Source organism: Trichogramma pretiosum, unplaced genomic scaffold (assembly GCF_000599845.2).
Source record: "Trichogramma pretiosum strain Unisexual culture from Peru unplaced genomic scaffold, Tpre_2.0 scaffold28, whole genome shotgun sequence".
Lineage (NCBI taxonomy): Eukaryota > Metazoa > Arthropoda > Insecta > Hymenoptera > Trichogrammatidae > Trichogramma > Trichogramma pretiosum.
Window position 1 is genome coordinate 1,601,376 of NW_019641710.1, and position 24,711 is coordinate 1,626,086.

At 43.1% G+C, this 24,711-nt stretch overlaps 1 protein-coding gene across 9 annotated transcripts in view; it reads right to left on the minus strand.

The window, feature by feature from the left end:
* The window catches only part of LOC106658913 (serine/threonine-protein kinase Doa), a 32,104-nt gene extending 12,923 nt beyond the window's left edge, over window positions 1-19,181 (minus strand). Inside the window, exons 1-5 of one of the 9 annotated variants that reach the window (XM_014381082.2) lie at window positions 18,894-19,178; window positions 18,379-18,445; window positions 17,344-17,523; window positions 11,349-11,470; window positions 5,195-5,567 (exon numbers count right to left, since the gene is read on the minus strand). In XM_014381082.2, the coding sequence (XP_014236568.1) occupies window positions 5,195-5,567; window positions 11,349-11,470; window positions 17,344-17,502 (654 nt within the window). In that variant the 5' untranslated portion in view covers window positions 17,503-17,523; window positions 18,379-18,445; window positions 18,894-19,178. Of the gene's footprint in view, window positions 1-1,213; window positions 3,550-5,194; window positions 5,568-11,348; window positions 11,471-11,873; window positions 12,036-12,486; window positions 12,820-13,939; window positions 14,414-15,446; window positions 15,915-17,343; window positions 17,524-18,378; window positions 18,446-18,893 lie in introns of those variants that run through there. The other 8 variants (XM_014381080.2, XM_014381088.2, XM_014381079.2 and 5 more) reach the window with 8 other exon arrangements.
* Window positions 19,182-24,711: the final 5,530 nt, after the last annotated feature.

Below are 24,711 nucleotides of genomic sequence, written 5' to 3' on the forward strand. Positions count from 1 at the left end.
TTGGCAGAGTTGCATGTTTTAAATGTACACACAAAACACACACGCATACGCACACACATGCTCGCGCTCGCGTACGTACGAGCTCGTCGAGGAGAAAAAAGTAGAGCGGCTGCTGCTACTGCTGCTGCTGCTCAACGCATCGCTACCCAAATGACTTTGATAAGTGCAACGGCGCGAATTGATGAAATATCATAAAACCAGCGCAGGACAAAGCAAGCTTTGTTAAAAGCCGTCTCGAGTGTCGGACACTCGTAAATGGCATCGTTAAGTCAGCCAAGCGAATCGCTATACGGAGTGAAGGAGCTTGCAAGTTCAGAATGAAAGGCTACTCGCTCGAGCAACAAAATTACGCGACTTTTGTTTACCAAAGCGCCTGTGGTCACGACGCGAAGTTGAAAATGATACATCGGCCAGTGACGTTAAATGCGTGCGCGACTTTAGCAGCTCTCGCACAAGAAGTTTCTGATGGATAAAGAATCGCTGTAGAAAATTCAACTGCCTTCGATCTACTTTATCGACCTCTTTCTAGCTTACAAAGCGCAAGATAATTTTATGAAAGTTTCCAATTTTAACTAATTTCGTAATGTAAATCGATAAATAAATGTTCCTGTAATAAAAAAGTAATCGATTCAAAGCACTCATTCCAATGAAAGTGTTGCCGTTACTCTAACTATCTGTTAAAGCGAACCCGTTAATACTGTGTCTTCGGCTACAGATGGTGTTGCACTTCGAGCTCGTTCTAAGCACGCGTTTCGAACGAAAATTGAGCGCTCTAGTGGTCGCTCACACCAATCATCTGAGGCCAGTGACAATATTGTCGCAGGTCATAGATGCGCGATGAGAAGCAAATCGATCCTCCACTATTATTCGCAGATGTTTCGTGCAGCGGTGCGCAGAGTAACACCCGGAAGTCATGGTGCGGATGGCTTTTGCAATTTTTACTTCTTTCTAAAGGATTAATCGTAATGTACATGGGCTAAAGCAATGTGCAATTAAGTACTGTTAATAGTTAGCATAAACCGATGAGTTTTAGTTTATACGACTGTTTCACGAATCTTGATGTAAGATGAAGAGTTATTTACGGACAGAAGTCAATATTGAAACGTTTGATTACGCTTTCTTACTCATCCGATTTTTCATACACACGGACAAGTACAGGGTAATTTCGAGACGATCGCGAGTGACGAAAGCTCAGCAAGTTCACGAATCATACCTCGATTAACGAGTGCAATTTATTCATGCCCTGATGGTGCGCATCGACGGCTCTCTGCAGCCAATCCTCCCAGGCTTGGCACGGCCACCATGCACTATCTTCTTGCCTTTGCTGCTGCTGCTGTTGTTGTTGTTGCTGAGGCAGCGGATGTCTCAAATTCGTGCGGTATGCTATTTGCATGGACGCAGGTACTTGCAAGTCTTGTCTCGCCATGTTTATAATCGACTTTGTTTTTTTCTCCTTCGTTTCTTCTTCTTCTTCCTCTTCGTCTTCTTCGTCGTCGTCGTCGTCGTCGTCAGCTTGATCTTCGTCACTGCTGCTATTACTGCTGGTACTTTTCGAGCGCGATATTTCTGGAAAGGCGCTTGATTCGCGCTTGGCCTGTTTCGCAGCGCGACATCGAATGCACGAGCAACGCACGCGTTCGCCCGTTGTTGTCGTGGTTTTGAACCTCGTTTTGCTCTTATTCCTCGCCGTCGTGCTCGTGCTTGACTTGGTCTTTATAGTCGCTGCCGTCGTCGACGAAGTTTTCGCCGCGTTCCCAGTCGACGAAGACGTTAGAACCTCGCCGAGATCTTTATTATTGTTGTTGTAACTGTTGTTACGGTAATTGTAGTAGGCGATGTCATCGAAGGTATTTTTCCACATTTGGGAGGAATTTCGATGGTCCGAACTCGACACACAGTAGGCACACGACACAGGTCGAAAGATCAGGTCGGAGAAAGAGTCGGTAAGAGATAGCAGCGAGCTGCACTCTGGCCCGAGCTTCTCGAACGCGCGCGTCTACTGGCGATCGCGGAGGCTAATTTCTGGGCTTTGGCGTGCTTCGCTGGGTGAGACGAAGACGACGACGCCGCGCGAGCCGATTTTCTACGAGTCAAGGTAAAAGAAATGCGTGCGCTAGCGGCGCGGCCGCAGCACCGCGACACGATTCTCGGCACTACTCGGACTATTTAACACTGAGGAGATCGCGGCTAGAACTGCCGCTCGCGCGCCCGCTTGCACGGCAATAAACGCGCAACGAAAAGCCAAGAGAGCAATAAGATGGAGAGCGGCGCGGAGCAGCACCGAGTCCGAAATAGAGTCGGGGCGAATATGCGCGCGAGGGAAGCTATCGCGTGCACACGTGTGCGTATCCTATATATAATATACACACACATACACATGCACGCACACACCATCGACACGCAGCGAGCCGCTGCGCTAACTTTCTTCGGCTACACTCTATATCTTGTATACATCCACTTCGTCTTCTCGCTCCGAGTGAGATACATCATGAAAATTTGTTAAGTCAACGGGTAATTACGGCCTCTTAGCGTGAATCTGACAAATTTCAAAGTTATTATTCTCCAGAGATGCGATACGCCGCTGACTCGGGCACTGAGCGTCAATGCGCTTCTATATAGATGGATAAGTAAGCTCATAGCTTCGATAGTGGCGAGACTAATTTTAGGATTAAGACGCGTCGATGTTTGGATTCGATCGGTTATTCGAGCTTTCGTTGAAGAACGTCACTGCAGCTGTGCACTTTGCTACGAGTTCGGCAAATTTATCTCGTTTAATTAATTCAATTCCGTCGTTTTTGGCCGCGCTCGCTTTGATAGATTATTGCAATAAAATCGAAAGACCGAGCGAACGAACGCGCCGAGTATAAATAATGAAATCTTTCGTCGAAAGTCCTTCGCGCTTCAATGGATACTGTCGTGTTTTATGTACGTCCCAAGTCATTATAATTACATAAAGATCCAATTTAATGATACTACAAATGCGAAAAGCCGAACAAACAGGAAATGCAAAATTTAGTTTTGTTTACAAGTGTCTCGTGGAAAAACCTTTGCCTACGTGCGGAGCGAGATCGGGGCTACTCTTATCTCAAACGTATTATTTCATGAAATTTTTCGGTAGACGCGAGTGAGCTTGTTTACAAGAAGGCAAGATACGGAACGTCGAATAAAAAACACGTGGATCCGCACGAGCGAATTTTCAATTGATGCGTTTATCTGCGCAGCGATACTAAATTATAAGTGGCTCGACGAGTTTCTCCGTAAAAGCGCAATTAAAGTATCTTACTTTCGCGAAACATTGTATGCTATAATTACACGAGTGATAATGTGTCAATTGAGAGTGTAGCAAATAACGATGATTGAAGTGCTGTTGAACGCGCGAACCGTCGATCATTCGTTGATTAATATGATAGCATCGACCTATAACCAACGGCCGCTCGATCTACCATTGACAAGTGGTGTATAGCTTGCTCTTCGATCGAGGCGAAACTTTAATGTATCGCCGGCAAGAAAAGCCTCGCGATGCACAACGAGAGCCAGCTGTATCAATTACTAATAAATTCCGAACTGATTTCCATTGATTCGAGCTTGTACATAAGAAAGACGTAAAGCCAATGGAGTTAACGCGGCTTGATCTATCACTCGCTAAAAGCTCGCATGAAAATTCCTACTTATCACTACCATTGTTTGACGAACGCACCGCACTCTTAACTATTGACTTAAATTTATTTATTCATTTCATAGAAATATCACTTGTTGAAAATCTTACACTTGATCTGTCGTGAGTGAAAAAATGCGTCTCGGTGGTGAGCTTGAAACTCACCCGTCGCACGACTATGTACCTCATGTCGGAGCTGGATGTCGGGCGTCCACGCACGAGCACCGAAAGCACGCGACTGTCTGTGGAGCGAGTGAAAAAAGTCGAGCCGCGAGCGGTGCACATGTGCCTCTGTGGCGAGCTGCACCGGCGGCGTAATACGGAGTTGGTTCGCTGCGCTGGACACGCTCGTGCGTGTGCATTATATCGTATACGCGCGTTTGTTAATGCACGCGCATACGGGCGCGCGTAGTGTGACTCAAACCTTCTCCGAGTAGCGTAAAGTACGTACACGTATACGCGCGCGCGACACAAGGGGAGGCGGAAGTCGCGGACAAAGCGCAAATCGACGTTTTCAAAAAAGGAAAGTTGCTCCGAGCGACGATCGCTATTGCCGTAATGCACAGCAGAGAAGACTGCACACGCAGCGTCAACTCGACGACGATATACCAGTTATAAGTTGACACCACAAAGGAATTACGAAGGGCTTCGCGTGGACAAAGACGCTGAGAGATGCTAATCTTTCGCTTTTTCACTTATTATGATTGTACGTGGACGCGTTACTCAGACAGGTTGGCGCACCACCGCCACCTCCAACTCGTCTTTCGGTATAGGAGCTCTTATTGTTCTCGTTTCTCCGAACGGAGATGATTGTTTTGTCGGCTGGACGCAGCGGTTCATGCGTCGATCGACGAAATTTTTATCAGCTATTGTGTTCACGCAACTTTTCGCGGAAGCGCCGCCTCTGCGCGTCGGATTTGTCTCGGCATGCTAGCGACCGATTCGAGTTCAAAGACCCCGACGCGAGCAATGATGCATTTTCGACTGGGAATTGGTTTTTTTTCAATTCGTGGCGCTGGTTTTCAAAATACCGTTTAACAATTGATCGTTGCACTTTGGCTCGCTCTTCCGCGTCGACGAATTAATTTGTCGAAATAAAAGCTATAATGGATACAAGTTCCGATAGTTTGCTCGTCAAATCTTCGGGGAAAAACAAAAGAGTTCCTGCCGATGCAAATTCAAGCGAGCGTAAACGTCATTGCACTGGTTTAGTTGCCATTGCGAGCCGCAGCTAACTGCATCTCGGAACCGTTTTTAAAAAAGTATCATATCTGACGTCAGACGCACTGTTTAACGCTGAGACATGCAGGACGTTCCGCTTATCGGCCTTGGCGCTTACACTTTTTCCAGTTTACGCTGCCGACCGATCGATTCGTAATTCATACAAAATGTTCAACGCATCGACAAGTGAATAATATTTTTCCGTAGAATAGAGGATGCGAGGGAATACAGGTTGGATATTCAGAAGGATGCGAAAAATCAGGATAAGAGAGACGATGCACGTCAATTAAGTGATAATTTTGCAATTCTAAAACTTACCGGACTCCTAGATGCGGGAGATCGGTGCTTGTTGTGGCGATTGTTGGACTGCTGCTGCTGCTGCTGCTGCTGTTGCTGCTGTTGCTGCTGCTGGGCCTGCACCTGGCTCTGCTGCTGCTCGGGGGTCGCGCTGGCCACGGCATGGTGACGATGTCGGTGGTTGCGCTTCGATGACGACGATGAGGACGACATGGAGACCTGATGATGGCTGTTGAGTGTCGCCTCTTTGGGGCGATCACGATCGCGTTCGCGATGGTGCTGGGCAGCATGGGAGTGCTGACGACTCGAAGGCGAGCGACGGTGCGAGCGCTTGTAACGACGCTCCTGGCTCGTACCACGCTCGTGCTGTCGTGAACGCAGTACTCTTTCGCCGCTTTACACACAACACAATGTTACAAATGATGTTACAGATTCATATTACCGATAATATATGCGGAGAAAAAAGGATTGCCTTTTTTCTCATTGAGAAACGATCTTTTGTACATCCGAGCGTTGATTGACTCGAAGCGATTGCACTTTTCGGTCGTGCTACCGATAAGATCTGGTTTCGCAATTTTCCAGTTCGATTTGTCATTTTATTTGCAAATTAGAGCTAATACAAAGACGGTGACACAAATCGATTCTTTGGGTCGGAGCCGAGTGAGTAATTTTTCGTCACTCTGCGCGGTGATCTTTATTGAAAACTCGTCACGTGCGACGGGTAATGCAAGAGACAACCGCGTATGCAAATGGCAAAACGTAAACAAAGCATTTAATATTCCTATTTCATCGGATCGATAATTCTGCATCGCAAGTGCCTCGCGGAAAACTCGTAAGTCGAGTGATAATTGCTTGGGATGCCGATTTGGCTCGTGCATGACTACGAACGCGTTTCGTCGAAATCCCAAGGCGCCGCGAATCGAAATATGGATATGGATTCATAATAAATCGCAATCGCCTGAAGAAAGTCTCAAGGTCAGCGCGATCCAAGTGACTCCGATTTTGGCTGACGAAGCGATACGTCTTTTTTTTGGCTAGAGACGACGATTTATCCTTTGCCCCGTGCATTCGATAGAAATGAACAACTTTTTTGTTCGCGACTCGGTCAGTTGGCCAATTTAGCTTGTACGACGACTCTATCGAAATTTATCAATTTTGACGTACGATTAATAATAACTGTGCGCGTTTGCGACGACAAGCAACAAAAGCGCGAAGCCAAGAGAGCGAGAGAAAACAGTCGCCCGAGCTGCTCTAATGCTGTGACAACAAACGGTTAATTATATATACCGATGAGTTTACATAGTTTCGCGCCGAGCATGATTCATTCGCGCGCGTACAGCGTTCGCTCTCGAAGTGATTCGTATACAGTACGAATGCGCCGCGAGTGAGTAGCTTTTCGACTCGACCGCTTCAGCCGATACGAAAATCGAGAAAAGCCTATAGCGCGAAACAAAGTCGAGAACGAGTTACTACTCGCCGCGAGCGCGCGAATGAGACCTTGCACTTACTCTCTTCGATGGTGCGCGCGTACGAAAAAACGTTCGTCTTGACGAATATGGAAACTCCATGGCCTTGGACGCGCCACATTGTACGCGTGACTATATACTCGATAGGCAACAAAAACACGCTACACTCAAACCTGTGCACGCATACGGAGTGCTCCGCCACGCGTGCTTCTCGCCGATCGTTTTTCCATATAGTTAATAGGGATGAGGCGCGTGGAATTAATGCGAGCCGGTTCAAGGCAACGACGACTGCAGGACAACGACACGATGCGAGCGCAACCCTTTTGTCGCACACTCGACGCGCAAGAAAATACGTCCGAAAAACAGCGAGCGAGCGGCCTTGCGTATGCGCGCTCGAGAGCTGCACGAGCGGGGTCATTGACTCGGTGCGCATCGGAACGCACTTGTAACGCGCGATGACGAATTCATCGCGTGCTCCAACGAATCCCAACGAAAGGAGAGCCGAATGCGTATGAAAAAGTGAAAGAGAAAAAAAAATCGGGCGCGAAACCGATGCTCCGTTTTCCCCGTCGACGGACTCTCGCGCGCAAACGCGTGTTACCGGTCAGATCGAGTTACGGACAATTAACGACGTTAACGCGTTAGAGAACATTATGAAATTGAAAGATTATTATCTCAGGCGTTAGTAAATAAATCAATCCTAATCATAGCCTTTCTCGGGCAGGTTTCACTCTCGCGCGTCGAGAGCGACGAGAGCGACGAGAGTGAGTTGTATCGTAGAGCTCTGTATGCGTTACATCTCTCGAGTAGCACGATGCAATGCGCCAAGGAGTGACATTCGCCCCCCGGGGGATCGATCGCGTTAAGTGGCTAAAAAGAAGATCCGCTATCTGCCACACGACACTTTTTCTTGGTCGATGCACGAGCGCTCCTTTGGCTAGCGTCCAAGAGACCTTGTCCGTAGCCTTATGCTACGTAGCTCGCATGCATTTCGACTAATGAGCATGACCCTTCGATCGGGCGCGCCAAGACATGATACACGCGCGCGCGAGCTCATCTCGCTCATGAGGAATACAACTGCGCGAAGGATACCTACACGGACGATTATTATCGCGGCGCACCAGCTGAATACCATGCTATGCATACTCGCGATGTACGTATATGCACAATATCTGCCGTTCACGCGTCTATAAGTATATGAAAAGAAAAAAAAGGCTTCTTTTCGTCGCGTGCGAAACTCGACTTTGTCTCTTCGTGTCGCTTATCTTTGAGGACGATGATGAAAGGTTTCGCGTTGCTTTAATATTTTCTCAACGCGCAGAGTCTCCGCTATCTTTTTCAACATTTTCTCAAAAAGACAATTTAGTTGCGAAATACTTCCTTGTCGATTTAATTAACTCCCTCGGAGCGACGCGACGAAACATTCGAGACGCGAGTTTACTCGATCGAAGACAGACGGACTATTCATAGGAAATGCAAAACTTGCTCCAAACGCATTAGACTGTGTTTCTTTTGCACTCGAACAAAATTAACGCAAAGTGCATAACTATTTCTTGACTAATGTTACAACTAGTAAAGTTATTGGAAGCTAAGTTCGCGTGATAGAATTTATATTTTTCAAAGACTTTCTGATAAAGAAAAAACTCAGTGGCTGTCATTCAAGATTATTCAGATATAAATGAAAAAGCTCAAGAGGAAAATCGATGCCTTTAGTGTCGTGTATCAGCAAAACACGTTCAGGCTCGTCGAATCGATTTTTTAATGAAAAAAAAAACTAGCTTTTTAATTTTTTTGTTCGATTATCCGTTTCCGCGTGACCTACACTTTGTCGAGGGACTAAATATACTGCAAGGTTTTTTCAATAAAAAAACTTTAACAATATTTTGAATAACGTTTCATTTCTGAATATTCCAAAGAAAGCTCAAATCCCTTTTTCGTGATAAAATGAACACGCAAAACTTTACAAAGGATATCCATTGATATAATAAGAAATTATCTTGGAACAGGGCCAAGAAGGTAAAAGACAAAACATTTTGTTGAGAAATTTTAAAATTACTTCTCATACGCGCATTGATAAAAAGTATAATGTTTGTTATTTGCCTTGGAATTGAAGCACTACGAAGCTATCTCCGGAATTTTGAAAATTACTTTTTCTAATCCAATGAATTACTATTTCAAATAACGCGCACATTTCTTTTATTAAAACCTATTTATGAGGAAGTAAGAAATTGCCCTGGAATTTTTGCGTAACTCCATCGACACGTTGGCGCCCTATTTTTAGTCATGCTCCATTTAAATTTAGCTAGCAATTTAGCATACTTTAATTCGACATCGATATTATGAATTCATTTGCAGCAACTACCTTGATTTCGTACCTTCAAAAGGTACAAGCGTTAGCTTACAGTCAAACGAACAGTACTGTAATCAAGCATTTCCAAGTTTACTTGTACTGAAGCGCATGTAAACACGTTATTTGAAATAATTGAATATTCAATATAACTTTGTTTATTAAAAAAATTCTTATCACAAGGTTCGTCTCGCGTGTCCGCGTTTGGAGCGGCTATTGCTATTTTAAGCCACATAAACTGTTTGATGATAAAAAAATTTTGTCTTTGATACTTAAAAATAGCTTCGCCAATGACTTTTTTTTCGTTTAAAAGATTGCGGGAGTTTTCGTTGCCAAAGTCGCGTTGGTATTTGGCGTTAATTTCATAGAACAATATAATAATACCTCAATAAGAGTACGGAAAGAGCCGGCATCGTCCGCGTTTGTGCTTCCTCCTACGCTTATTGCAATCCGACGTCGTGGGTCTCATGCGTGTCGACGTCGATCTATGATAATCAGACTTTGTAATTCTGATCGCTCATTGTGTATAACATGAGTAAGAAAAAGAAAGAGAGAAGTGAAATCTCAATTTTACGGAGTTACACACTGTAAACGAGCTGGATACACCTTGTTGTACGCGAATCCTTTGGCACGCTTTATGATCACCAACGATTATAATCCTCGCGTTTTTATATTTTTTGCTTGTAGAAAGCTCAACTTTCGCTTACACTTGCAGCACTCGGCTGGCAATGGATGCTTTTTTTTAGTAAATCATTAACTGTCTTTGACGGAAACGATTTTCGGCACTATTTCTACGATTAACACTTGCTTTAGACGAGGCAGGGTTTAGATAAGACAGGTAATAGGGTCAAAATATTAATTGAAAGCACGCTTTTAACGATTAGACACAATATATCTTATCACAGAAGTTTTGGTTTGTTTACTTTCAGAGTATTAGTTTTAAAAAAAATTTAGATCACAGTGTTAGCTTAACGCTCTTAATTCACTCGCGCTAAATGTACTGCACTGAAAACATTGCAGAGTATCATTTGTATCGAGTGCCACTGAATTAATAGGAAAACACAACTATTTTATGGAGTCCAGTATAAAATAATAGCAAAGCGACGCACTGCATAAGAGAGACTGCCCGCGGCATCATAGTTCCATTCGCGCTGCGGCTCGCGCATCAGGCAGAATTTCCGCGCGTAGGTGGGGGCATGTGCGCGCAGTACTAGACGAGCCTACGACGACGACGTCGATCTCCGCGGTGTAATTTCACGTTTGCTGGACACCGAGACCCAATCTCAAGTCGAGGAAGATCACGACGAGACAACGGTACATATTAATTTTATACGTATCGTGAGACACTGAGCCGAGGCCGAAGAATGCGGCGCTTCGATTTGAATGATCGCGGCTGAGGCTCGATTAGCACTGCCTCGTGTGCAGCGATTGAAAAGCACCGACAAGAATTACTCGACATTTCGATTGAAGCGAGCCAAGATGATATGCATACACGTCATAGGCTCAATTTTCAAATGATCGCGTCTTTTTATGCTGTATTGCTACGTCGCCACGAGGAAAGTGGGGAGGGACGCGATCGATTGTTCTTCCACGCATCGTCGAATGCTATTAAACGCGTGTAAACGAGCGAATCTAACGCAAATGCTGTTGACATCTGATCGAGCGGTTTCACTTATAGAGTCACAATATATGCATCGCTTGGACAAGCTTGACACCGATATGTATTCATGTCTCACATTACACGCGCGATTTACATTTTTCAACTTTACACTATTTCATAGTTATAGGCGGAGATCATCATGAAAATATGCTTTCAATGATATTGATTTGATTTAATATCAATATCAACTTTCTGTCTTATAACTAGAAATATTTAAAAGCCTTGCTAATTACCCCGATGCATTGACACACACCTAAACTATCAGAAAGTATAAAGCAGAAACTATAGACTTGTATTTATGCTGATTTTATACACTTGAGGTATTTCACCATTTCCAACACCTACTTTCATAATAAAAGTATTTTATCTTGAATTAACATTCACAATTTATTACAAACAATATTAGCTGTTCATTATGAAGTATTTCAATGCTGGTATTGGAATTTATTCCCTAATGCAAATTTTAATTGGTTTTGGGTTTGTCAAGTAGATGTACAAAAGATCCTTTCGATTATTTAAATTGGTTGCATGTATTACCGTTTCTGAAATTGCATCTAGTATTAATTATTAATTATCATAATAATCTACATTTGTTAAAGTAGAAACTACAATATTTAAACTTTGAAATCAGAAGTTGGTAAAACAGAAACCTACACATGTAACCTAATTTTTTACAAAGATTATTGCTAATTTTTTGTTTACCTATAAGTTCCTTTGTGCTGAGAATTGTCGTAATCAACTTTCCTCCTTTTAGGTTCATATTGTTGTGTAGCTGGCGAATGAGATCGCGAGTGGCTTCGGTGTCGTCTTCTTGTTCGTGGCATCTAAAGAAAAAAGAAGAATATTAAAGTATTGTAGCTTTATAGATTATGAGTTTGCTGTTTATAAATTTAAATAAAAATAATACTGCAATGCAACAACAATTGTATCGTATTAATTACGAACAATCGATCACTCTTCAATGAAAACATGCATAGATGATAACAATCAAAATATTTTTTAAATATAGTAATTAAATTTTCAATTAATATTTTGTAATTCTACAAAACATAAAAATTTTCATAATAAAAATTCCTATAAAATATTTTAAACTATAACTTAACACACACTTGGTATATAAAATTCAGGAATATAGGATGGAATTATGAATCACTTGGGTATGGTTAATAGTTGCAAATGCTTGTAACGACTAGGGACAAACAACAGCCACCTTCGACAATTACTTACATTGGACAATCGGAAGAGGCTTACTTGATCCCAAAAAAAATCGAATAATGATGTTATCCAAGTACGTGAGGATGAAGGTAATGATGGCAAAGAAGCTTGTTGAGGTACAAGTTTGCTTTGTGAAATAGAAGCAGATGGGGAGGACATCTGCTTAGAACACTCTGTATTATGGCGACCATGATAGCAATAAACATAAACATAATGGAAATTAAAGTAAATTATGTATTGAGAGATAAAAAAGCAATGTTTAATTGAGAGAGCAAATTTGAGTTGAAGTATCAAAAAATGATGGTTATAGCAATTGACAACTTTCATCCAGGTAAAATATAAAATTATAGATTTCAAAATAAAATAAACATTTGAAATTTATGAGAACACTAGAAAATTCAATCAAGTACGCAGAAGATAAATAATTCTGTCATTTATTAGTACAAATAAGAATGAATGTTGTTCAAGCTGCAAATTGTTAAAATGCATCACAGTAGCTACTCTGTTATTTCCTAAACCTTTTTTAATCCAACCACCATTTATTTGCAAAACAAATATGCATAGAGTATGCTTCTCAGTTTGAAAGATAAACAAAAATATCGTTAAACAAGAACAAAGATAGAACCTTGAAAAGATGGTCTAGTCACACCAGATTAATGATGCAAGGACCTTGAATTGGCAATGTATGAAAAATCTGCGACTCCTCCAGTTACTTTGTCTATAGATATACACAAACGAGTAAAATCAAAGATCGATTCGGTGCTCTTAGGCTCTCTGGGAATTGCACACGGTTAAGTGCAACTACTGTTTTCAGCTCGATGTAACTTGAAAAACTCAAAGCACACGTTGCTTTCAAAAGTATAATCTCGATCTGTCGTCGCAAACCATATGAAGCAACAATAAAACGAGCAAAGAAAGGTGTCTATTACTCCGCGATTAAGTTTAGGATGTATGCGAATATGGCTAGCTTCACGGCTCGTCGGCCATCTTGGAACATCTGCCTTGGAGCACTTTACCGCGACAGTCCACTGCCTATATCTATAGCGCAGTTGTACAATGACCGTCACAAAGAGTGTATATAGTTATGTAGCCTATGTGTAGCGTGCGAGCTTGTGTACACGCAAAATGAACGTATAATTTGCAACTGTGTTGCGTGACAGATCGAATATCACAATAAGTTTCGTTCGAAACGAGCGTATTAAGAGTTTTTTGTTTATAATCGATTGGCTTCTTGGAAAAGTTTAAATGAAGAAGGATCGAATGACGACCACACGTTGCGATCTTTACAACGGTCATTTGAAAAAATTATCCGTTGCTATTTTTCAATTCGAAGCTATATAATTTTAAATATTGTTCACTCGAATTTTTGCTTCTGAATGATTTTATAATTGAAACTTACTATAGCACAGAAAAACACAACGATGAAATGTCAAAACGAAACAAAAGAAATGTATGGACTTGAGTGCGATCGAATGTCTAATAATTGTGTTCGATAATGTCAGCTTATAGCTCAATGGAAGGTGAATGTATAATAATGTAGTGAAAGCAACGATTATTGAAGTACAGCCTATCCGATTATCCGCATGTATAGCACCTATAGCTACCACCTACGTAATAATAAATTAAACTACGTGAAAATTAAATTTATTTATATATAGTGAAGTATATACATTGGATGTTATACATATATAGAGTAGGAAATCAACAGCTGTATCGCACTGACGGTCAGAAAACACATGGTCGGAGTCGTGCGAGATATAAGATAAAGATTGCGATACCATCTACGCAATTCGCGCTCATATACGTCGTAACGAAACCGTCGTGGCTCAACACTTTTCCTATAGAGTTTTTCGTGGAGATTTCTTATCGCGAAGACGCGAGCAAGAAGAAATACGAGTCGAGAGCGAGCACGAGCCACGAACTTATTATAACCTCCAATCGAAAATGTAAACACTACTAATGGCAACGCAGTTATCGCGGAGCAGCAGCATCCACTAGCCTCGAACGACCTCGAAAGGTGTGCATCGTCCCTTTTATTCTAATACATCTATCAAAGTGAGAGTTAACAATGGACTTACATCGGTAGATCAGCTAAGCGCTTTTCGGCAAACGAATTTCGATAATTTCTTTCTGCTTGGCACGCGGACTTTGCCGCTCTTTTTGACAATGTCTATGGACAATATATATCAGCAGTGGCTCACTTGGCTCTCTCGGACGCGGTGGAAAATATCAAACTCAACGATCACACTTCAACGAGAACACAAAAGAAAGATGTCGAGATAACTGTCTTGGCTCACTGTGTCGCGATGGACGAGCTGTAACGTAGGCATCAAAACACATGGAATCGCAGCAGATGATGTGTGTGCAGCACATATATAGCTCTCGCGTCGCGCAGTGCTACTGCGTTATGCACGACACCTGAAAGCTGCGCGCAAGTCGAATCGATGCGAGCTCCCCTCGTTGCAGGCGATTGCGAAGAATGATCGAGAAAACGGGATGGTGGACGGCGAGCGAGAGAGCGACGGAGACAGAAGAGGACGGAATTTCACGAGTTGCCCGAGAGCTGCCTATACATGCGCCGCGAGCGCACGCGCGAATGCCCAACGACTTTCGCTGGCTGCGCGCGTGTTCGTCGCTGGAGCGGTAAAATTCGAATTTCCTTGCAGCCACAGCGACTCGTGCATTTTCTTCCTTTTCTAACTATTCGGCATTATTGATTGTTTTCGCGTTGCTCTCGGCTTCACGACAGGTTTTGCCCGTTTGAATTCAGCTCTAAACAGATGTTAAACGTGATACGCACGGGTATATTACTGCAGCACAAAAGCTTGAATGCCTAACTCAAGAGATTCAAAGACGCATAAAGAGGAATATCAAGTGTCAATGACGGCTAAGTTTCTTCGAATTTTTGCGCGTTTCGTATTAATACACTGAGTTTTCATGCGTACATTACAATATAACTTATCGTGATAAAATATATTTATGAAGAGGATAATAAGAATTCAAATGAATTTAGAAATGAAGTTAAATCGTCAAGACACCGAAAAGAAATAAAAACACAACTTCTTTCTTGTAATACAATCAAACGCAACGACAGGAAATTGAAATTACTATGAACTATGAAAAAAAAGTTCGAAGCGATAAAAAAATCCTACAACGGTCGGTTTTCGCGCGATAGTCAAAATTCAATCCGACCAATGGAATTAATTCTCGGAATCGATGCAAATCTTGGCGTTGAGATTTATCGACTTGAAACGATACATACACCGCCACGAGTTGACTACACTATAACACATAAAGCAAGCGGAATCACGCACACGACACACTTGCTCGATCACGGCCACGGCGAGCGGGAGAAAAAAAACTAAAAGTAAAAGTTGGCGTCCCGAGAAGACATCGATAGGCAGGCAGACAGGCAACAAGCAGGAGCTGAGCGCGGCAGCAGGTTTTTCTCGCTCTATCCCTCTTTCTCTCGGAATCGCGAACCGGCTCGGCACTAACCTAGAAACGCGATGCAGCTCCGCGTTGCACAAATACAAATACACGGCCGCCTATAAACTAGCACGCGCGCGGTGCACTGCCTCTCACCGATTTCGTAGTTTTTTCCGCTTCGTTGCGAATCGGCTCCGAAAATGCCATCGTTGCGTCGGCTTGGGCATCGCTGGCGGTGGCGTGGCTCGTCTCGTTTTGACTGACCATTTCTGTACGACTTTTCTCTTGTAATGTGGACAAAATAATTGCGATGCGCTCGCTCGGCTGTACAATTTCACTTTGGCCGAGGGGAAAAAATAGTTACGAAGCTGCTTAAGCCGATGTTTTGATGCAGATTACGTGTAAAAATTATCACTTGAAAATTTTGGTACGAATGACTCGTGGCTCCAATGGACTTTGTTTACGTCTGACGAATCATTGATCTAGCGTAACAAACGAGTGCCTATATGTACACCATAGATATCAGCTCGCGATATATACACGTCGAGGGGGAAAAGTTATCAGTAGCTGCGAGAAAAAATGAACAAGACTCGTTATAGATGTGTATTATTGCAGGCCGACCGAAAGACTGGGCGCTAGGCAAAAGAATAAAATTTTGGTCGTTATTTTCACTGGTATCGCGACAGATAGAGCGAATAACTTGCTCTCCCTCTCCTCTCGTGTTTACAATCGTATCATTTGAAGGTGAACACGCGACAAGTAGATAATCGTATATATGCGTACCTCGTCACGTGTTGAGTATGGATAAAAATGATTTCGCATTGTTCTCATAGCCATTCTGAAGAAGTCAATTATCAACATCTCAGAGGTGGATCTATTCACTGGGCTGCCAGTAACGAATGCACTGTAACTGGGAGCCTGCACGTATCGATATGGACAAAGTACATGTACTCGTGATAATTGAGCACGAGCAACACTCTTGTCACAGAAGTCGCGAATTAACGATTACCGATCGGCAACGACGATGGACGATGATACACAATGAGGTGAAAAGAGGACGAACGCGACGAGTGGCCGCGAACCGGCGAAGACGACTTCGACAGCGATCTCGACAGTCCCATTTACGCGAGCGTACTGATTACGTATTACATGTAGAGTTTCGTAGTTCGTATACTCGCGGGCGCTTCGTTGCTCCGAACTGCCGAGCTGCTACTGCGGCTGCTACATAGCAGACTGCCCCTGGACCGCGTGCCGCCATAATAATAATCATGACAATGATAATGTATGTATATGTCGTGAGTTTGCCGGCTGCAATGAGAGGGCGCCCTATGCCACAAGCCGCGAACTCGCGCAAAGTTTCGCCAAGATCGTCACCGTTGTAAGCTCGATCGGGCATGGATATTCGTGTCCCTTTGCTTGCGCTTGTGGCGATCGAAACGAGCCCCGAATGAACGAGGAGCACAGTCAAGGACTGAATCGGTAAAACATCGGTATAAATAGGCATGCTTGCAAAATGGAATAATTTTATAAATGTGCTTAACAAAAGGGTACGTGCAGCAGGATGACGTTGAAATATTATTATTATTATTCATCGAGGAATGCAATCAGGGTGTGCTTCAACTTTATGACTTCTTTAAAATGATTAAACCTCATTTCAGATGTAATTTTCAAAAGTAATTTTGTCTATTTAATTACAACTTTATTAATCCAATTTCTCAGAATTGCTTACAACAGTTATAAACAAATAAACCTCTAATAGATGCTTCGACAAACAATCTCAAAAGTACAATCAACTAGTCGATACCTTTATTGTTGCCTTCCATTATTATTACATTGCGCAGTACAAAAATCGAACCAAGTACATAAAGAAGCAGCAACGAATAGCTACTGCGCCTCGACTCTACATATAAATTGCAAAGACCCGTCAAACAATTGGCAACGCACAAGGAAAAAAGGATACAAAAGAGTAAAACGTAATCTGGCGCATATACAAATTATCATAACATGACCGAATTGGAGATTAAATCATCGCGATTGCGACGAGGATACATACTTGCAAAGCTATCAATGTGCTCGCCGGCAAGCGAGTCCGAGCTTTTCCCGCGTTTACGTACGCGCTCGTGTTACCCGCACTTCCCTGCAGTAGGCCTAACAACTTTCTACTCGCCACGAATGATGACTTTGATGAAAGCACTGACACTAGCGATGTCATCCACAGCTTTTTGCATGCCAACTGCAAAAAGAATCAAGTGAGTGAGGGTACATATTTTTACTCACGTTGCTTTGCCTTATACGATAGAGCAGATCGATGTATGTGTGTTTGCATAAGCTAGTCTGCCCTACGTCCGCATGTGTATAATGTGTGTGAATTTTCGTAACTATATATACGCCTCGGTGCGTGATGGCGATGATTATTGATTATTTCTTGACTCGTACAAGATGATTGTTCGACTTTGACTCGAGATGCTTGTGATTGAAACTGTTTTCATGTACATCGACGGGGGCCGAAAATTTTTCGCAGCGAGGGTCTGCGCATCGAATATTTTCACGAGGCATGCGCAAGCGGAAACAAAAGTGAAAGCGAGTAGATAAAAAAGTGTACACGTGAAGTATAAGAATAAGTAGAGAAAACATAATTATCGTTGTAATATTTACAGTCGCGCGTGGAAATAATAAAATTACGGGCTCTTAATGCAACGTTTAACCGGATAGCGGGGAGATTTTTATTACTGTCTCGGCTCCTTTCATATTTCGGAACCGTGCCAACGACGAGTGGACGAGTTCGTTGCTCAAAACCCGTAATTTTATTATTTGTAAAATCGACTATCAATATTGAACGTACTGTTATTTCATTGATAAAATAAAAAATTTTCCAGCTCAATTATTTCGCCTATTGTAAGTATAAAAGTAAGCAAGATAAAAACGGAGAAGAAGTAAAAAAGTTAACATTAAGAAATCGTGTAAAATAGAGAAAATAGAGTAAGAATAATAAAGAAGCTGCATCTAGGGATCTATATTATGCGATTATAAAAAATTGTACATGTCGCTCTTGCTTTTAGTTTCTGCTTGTATTTGTTAGTTTTATTACCAAATGAGTCGCTCATCATCTGCCGAATGCCGAATTTCATCTGCGCGCTATTACAACCGCAGCATATCTACAATAATTCACAATGTTTAACGCGAATATCAATAAATGAGCTTCTCATCTCTGTTTTGCGCGCGCGCGAATAAAGAAAAGTGATTATTGAACACTGCACAGATACGAGCACACACGCGCAGACACCCACAGCTACGTATCGCAACCACTTCCACTTTCAACTGCACAGTCGCATCAGCTGATCTGCGCTTGGTCTACATTTTTCGTTAGAGCTTGCACGTGTGTAAATGTGTGTGCGTGCGTGTGTGTGTGCGACTGTTTTTGCAATACGAAAATAAACGCGTTAAATAAAATATCGCCATCCGCCCTAATCCGAATCGATGCGCACTGCGAGCGCAAACGAAAACAATCCGTCGTCCGTCGAAAGACGAGAAATTGGCTTTTGCGTTTGGTGTGCCTACCGAGAGTACGGATGTATATTTTATATTATAGATGTATCTATATACCTTGTAGCCGTTGAAACGTTGGAAAAAGTATCCGGATATTGCTCGACGTTGTTGCTGTTGTTGCTGCTGCTGCTGCTGACAATTGTGTTGGACGAACAAGCGACAGTAACGCAAGAGATTAGATCTCCTGCTCATAATATATAGGGTATCCCATCGATGGCCCAACGCAAACTGCTCCGGTCGTTTTTTCCTCGTTGACGTTGGCCAGTGAAAAGTAGTTGGCGCCGACTGCGCACACACCGTTGACGGCTGGTCTGCCAGCTCTACTGCAGCAGCACCGAACTGCGGATTCTGAATGGCGCAAGCGCGATGCCCTTTGCCGAAGGCTATACTTGCCTCTCTCTCTCCCTCCCTCTCCCTCTTTCTCGAGCTCTCTCTCCCTCTCTCTCGAGGAAGGGTGGAAAACGAAACGAAATGTGGGTCACCCGAGCACGACTGTATATCTGCACACATAGAATAGACGTGTTATATTAGCGGCCCGCGCACGTGTCGAGAGGAAATAGAGGATTTTTCTTTTTTTTTTTTTTTTGTTGGAGCGACGAGGCGGCACGAGGGCTCGGTGCAGTTGCATCTGCTGCTACTCATCCGGAATGCAGAGATGCGCGAGATTCGGCGCTATGTGTATATGCTGCATACGGCTAATCCCCAAAGCTCTCGATTGAAAAGCGGCCCCCACTGTGTATGGCGATCGATTTTCTGATTAGCGAGCGGAAATGCCCGTACTCGCGCCGGAAAGCGACTCCGTCCTTAGTGACTTATAACGATCTGCGCTCCATCCGACGACGACACGTTCTCTCTCTCTCGGCGTTATCGCGTCGCGACCGCTTCTTTACTCTTTAGTCGACGAGCGACCGCAGCTCGCAATTTCTTCGTGAATTAATGTTGCGTAAAAGAGATCGGCGTTTATCAAGAAATAAAAAATGTGCTACAAGCGCGCGCACACACAGAAATGACGTCAAGTCGACTTTTAATAAATATATTATGTACGTACGGACACAAAAAGTCGAGCTCGAGAAATTATGTGCTCTTGGCAGCCCTATAGCTCTAGCTGTAGCGCGCCTAGCTGCTATTGCAAAAGTTTCGAAGCTTACGCTCCCGCGAGTAATAAATTGAATTACTTACGAGCGGACACAACGACGGGGGGTTGCTGCTGGTGGAGAAATTTGTTATTTATCGTATGCTGCTTACTCGTGCCACTGAAATATTTATCGCGAACTATACTGGCCGCATATATATATGCGCGCTTGTCCGGTCTAGCTGCTGTATGCGTATTATAAAGCGATATAAGCAGCCGCTGCGCTTCGCCGTCGAGTCGCGACTCTTTGAGTTTTCGTGCGCCACCAGCCGCTTATAATCCAGCACTCGAAAAGCACCACTTTATGATCGCGCGACAATTAGCCGGGCAATTGGTTTGCCATACACGGAACAGTTATACACACAATAGGAGAGCAGCTGCGATTCACTGCGGCGACGAGTTCAGGCACGCCGAGACGACGACTCGATTCCACCGACTGCGCGCAGCGTAAATTTACACAACGAAAGCGTACGTACGAACGTGTGCCTGAATGTATGCACGTGGCGGCCAATTGAAAATGTATAATAAGCGGCTGCTGAGCACATTATGTAAAAGAGAGCGAGTGGCCTTTGATATACGCACGCACACACGTAAGTCGCTCGAATTCTGTCTTTTTCGAGCTCGTTTCACGCGCTCGAATTTCTGGCTTGGGGCCGTGATTGCGCGCATCGGACCATCCAATGAGATAATTAGCTCGTCCACGTGCTGCGCAAGCTCTCGCGATCGTCTTTGCTTCGTGCTATCTTTTCTCTCTCTCTTTTACTATATATTTTCTTCGTATATATTTTATAAAAATATAACACACAGTCGCTCGGGTATTAATGGTTCAATGACGTGCGCACACAGCCTTACAATTTGTACCTTTTGTGCTAAATGTCGAACTTTATACGTCGAGTTGACCGCAGAGCATGGACGCGAGCTGTGGTCAGGCGGCGCTTCGACTCTCGTATGTATTTGTAAAAGTGCTCGTTCGTGTGTCCCCTCATTGAGTCATTAGAACTTACACTTTCGTGTATCGAATCACGCGTGTCGAATAATTGCGTCTGCCTTTTTTGCCATTGAATAACCTTTGCCACCAGGACAACAAAGAAAGTGAAAGACGGAAAAGTACGCAAACTCTACGGTACTATCTTTAGATTTCAATCTGGATTTGGCTTTGATTATTTCCAACTGTAAATGACGATGAGGTCGAATAGCGGATCGTCTTTTTTTCTCGCTTATAATAGGCCGGTATGTTTCGATATCGAAACGTGAAAGTCATCAAAGCTCTTACAATCGACTGCATCGTACGTAATACTTTTTCTCTTTTTTATGCTCGCATCAACCCTTATATTTATTAACTGTAAAAAGGAAATATTTTTTTAGGTTCGCGACGTTCGCTCAAAAATTAAGTCTATCACTGCTCTTAAATATTTCGGAGACAATCGGATGTACTGACGCATATTAATTACAGGTATGAAAATTAATGCGAGTCTCGACACAATTTCGCGCAGGTCTACGCAATTTATTCACTGTATGCCAGTATGTACGTAGGCAAAGTCGGTGCATGAAATCCAATTGTGGTATTTTTTTGATAGTGAATTCCCCAGAGAAATGCGCGCGTCACGTATTATAAAGTTTCAATTATCGAGTCCCAGAGATATACACTATGACACTATCTTATTTCTCTGAGGGTTTGGCGATGCATAATATGTTCTCCGAAAGTGCCAGGAATTTCGGAAGGAGGAGTTTCTTGTTTTGTCCTTTGCAAGTCTTAAATCAAAATGAGTAGCTTCAGTAAAGAGCTCAAGGTTATTTTCAAATATAAAATATGAGCCAAAAATCCTCAATTAAAAACTGTTGTCAGAGACACAATTCCAAGTTACATTAAAATTTAAAACTCTCGTTATTTCTGAATGGAGAAATTTTTTGTGAAAAGATGAATCCCAATCGTATAAAAAAGCGATTACCGGAATCGATCATCATTGTCAGCAGAGTCTATTTTTTACTCAACAATATTTGAGGACCATTTTTTTAGCAACGTTGATCTCTTTCCGATACTCGAGAATGAAATTTAATTCCAAAAGTACCGATAAAAATTGAAAAACTTGAACAAGCAGAAGGAGTGGTTAAAAAAATGTTATTGCTTAAACGATGTATTTTTTATCGTCCGCCCAAAAACATACACTCACGCGAAGGTTATAAATTTAAAATCCAGTCTAAAATAAATTCGCAGTTGAAAGGAAATAAAAAAAAAAGGATAAAAATCATGTATCGAGAAATTCGAACACTTGAAATGCCAAGTGGATAGTCAAGTTCAAACGTTATATTTACTCTGGCCGCGGCGAAAAATCGGGAAAAGTTGGAGAGCGTCCTTAGTTTCCAGCATCGGCTGTTTATCATCATAAAGATTAAATAAAAAAACAATAGATAGAGGGAGAACAGGTCATGCGTTATCGGGGGTTGTGTAAAGCGTCATGCAGGCGCGTTACATCGTGTGCATCGCGCGAGCCAACTATTAATCACACGCGCATACATACAGGATCGGGACTGCGCGTATATGTAGGCAGAGGGTAGAAACTTCGCGGCTGTAGTACGAGGGGCAAGGGGGGGAGCAGTCCCCCTAAAAACCGCACTCACAATAATACGTATATGTACACGATGAAAAAAAAAGTCAAGATGCACGAAAACTAAGATCGATACAATCGTTTCCTCGGCGACGGCACGAGAGAGCGGAGGGGGTTGAAGTTCGCGCAGGCTACATGCGGAGCCAGCGAGCAGCAGCACACACGATGGCGTATATATATAATGTACAGCTGGCGAATAGTGGCTGCTGCTGCCACTGCCACTGGCGTTTTCTGCTATATATATATATGCACACACGCTATATACATGTGTAGAGAGAGTCGCGCGAGTCGCGGCGGAGCCAACTCGCTCTCTCAATTCTCCGTGAGCAGCAGCAGTTGCAGCAGCAGCAGCAGTCGAGCCCCGGTAGTTGCTGCTCGCCGATGAGCGCAGCTCCGCATAGCCGTATCAGCCAGTGAGAGCTGCAGCAGCTCTGCAACGGACGCGAATAGTTGGTAGGCAGCTTCGCTCTGCCACCGTCGTCGTTGTCGTCCTCCTCCTCGTCCTCGTCCTGCTCCTGTGCTCCCGATCTTGTGCCGAGGGGCCCCGAGCTTTTTTACCTTTGACGCTCATCCACGAGGACTCCCCAAAGGACCGTCAAGAGGAAAGCAGTGATTTTGTAGGCAGGTCTTTCTTCCTTGGCTAATTCGTACTTGCGGAATATCTTTTGATTTTGGTTATGCGAGAGAGGTGTGCTTCGTGCTTCGAGGCTGCCCCTCCGAGCGCCAGAGCTTTGGGTGGGCTTAAATCGACTCGAAAGGTCACCGAAAATTGCCGAGGCGCGTGTGGTGCAGTGCCAGTGCGCGGAGCAGTGTGCAGCTGTGTGCGGTGCATGTACGCGGGAGCTCGAGCTTGCGGGTCAGCTGACTCTACCCGCGCGCAACGGGCTATTTTCAAAACAATTTCTTATCTACGCCGTTAATTGGCCGCCAGCGCGCCAAAGCTCTTTACCCTTTTCTTCTCCTTTGGCTCCCTCTTTTTTTCTCTCTCGCCCGAGAGACGCTCTCACTTTTTAGGGGTTATTTATTGTTACGCGCGAGAAATTCCGCTCTTTACGACGCTCCGCATTTTTCAGTGAGTAACGATACCTTTTTTTGCCCTCGGAGAGAAAATTTAATAGCTCCTTTCGTTATCACGCGATACAAAATTCAAGAATTTTATCGACTTTTCGTTACAATGCAGCGCGGATTTGTAAGAAAAAAAACCTGCATTCCAGCAGCCGGAATAAATTGGAAATGGCCTTTTGAATTTCGCAGTAAAATAACTCTTTTATTGTAAAGCTTGAATAGAAAATTGCCGAAATCAATCTTTTGCATCAAATGCCAAGTATCTCTGCCCGTTGCCCTGTCAAAAGATACCTTCCAAATAGTATCGTGCTCATTTGAATAACAAATCCAGGCGATACATAGCCACGTTTAAGTTGTATACATGTATTTATATAAACTCATTTAAATATGCACGTGCTTAGTAATTTATTTCGCAGTGAATAACGATTCGAAGCTTTCAATGTTATTCTCCAATCGAGCTCGTAACATTATCGCGAGTAAAAATTTCATTCAACTTCGTAACACCTGGTTGATTATTTTCTTGATCGAAACATATCTGTATCTGATCAACTCATCGCAGCAATAAAAAAGAAGCGAAGAGGGATCGACATAAATCGAGGGCAAAGGGAAAAAAACTGAAGTGGTCAAGAGAGCTAAGTAGAGGAGTAAAGCTAAGCACTCGATTCGAGTATTTTATAGTGTTTTTTCGAAATAATGGAGTAGCTCATGTATAATAAAGGAATGTTGACAAAAATGCCCTTGCACAAATGTCTATTGATTTTAAGTCGGTAGAAAACGAAAGAACTAGAGCCACTAAATTCTAATGAGTAATGACTCAATTTTCATAGTTAAAGCCCATATCTGGCAGTGAAGCGATATTCGTACATAGATCTCTTTATTAAATTTGTCCTCCACGTCGATTACATTGGCAGGTTATTGTCCGCAACTTCTCCGCCATCGTAGGGAAAATAAACACCGAGTAATTTAACTGCAACAAAAATATCATATGTTTCATGTGTGGATTTCATTGAGGTTTTACCCTCTACAAGTGCTTTTTTATTGCTTTTAAAAGTCGTTCATGCACTTTAATATT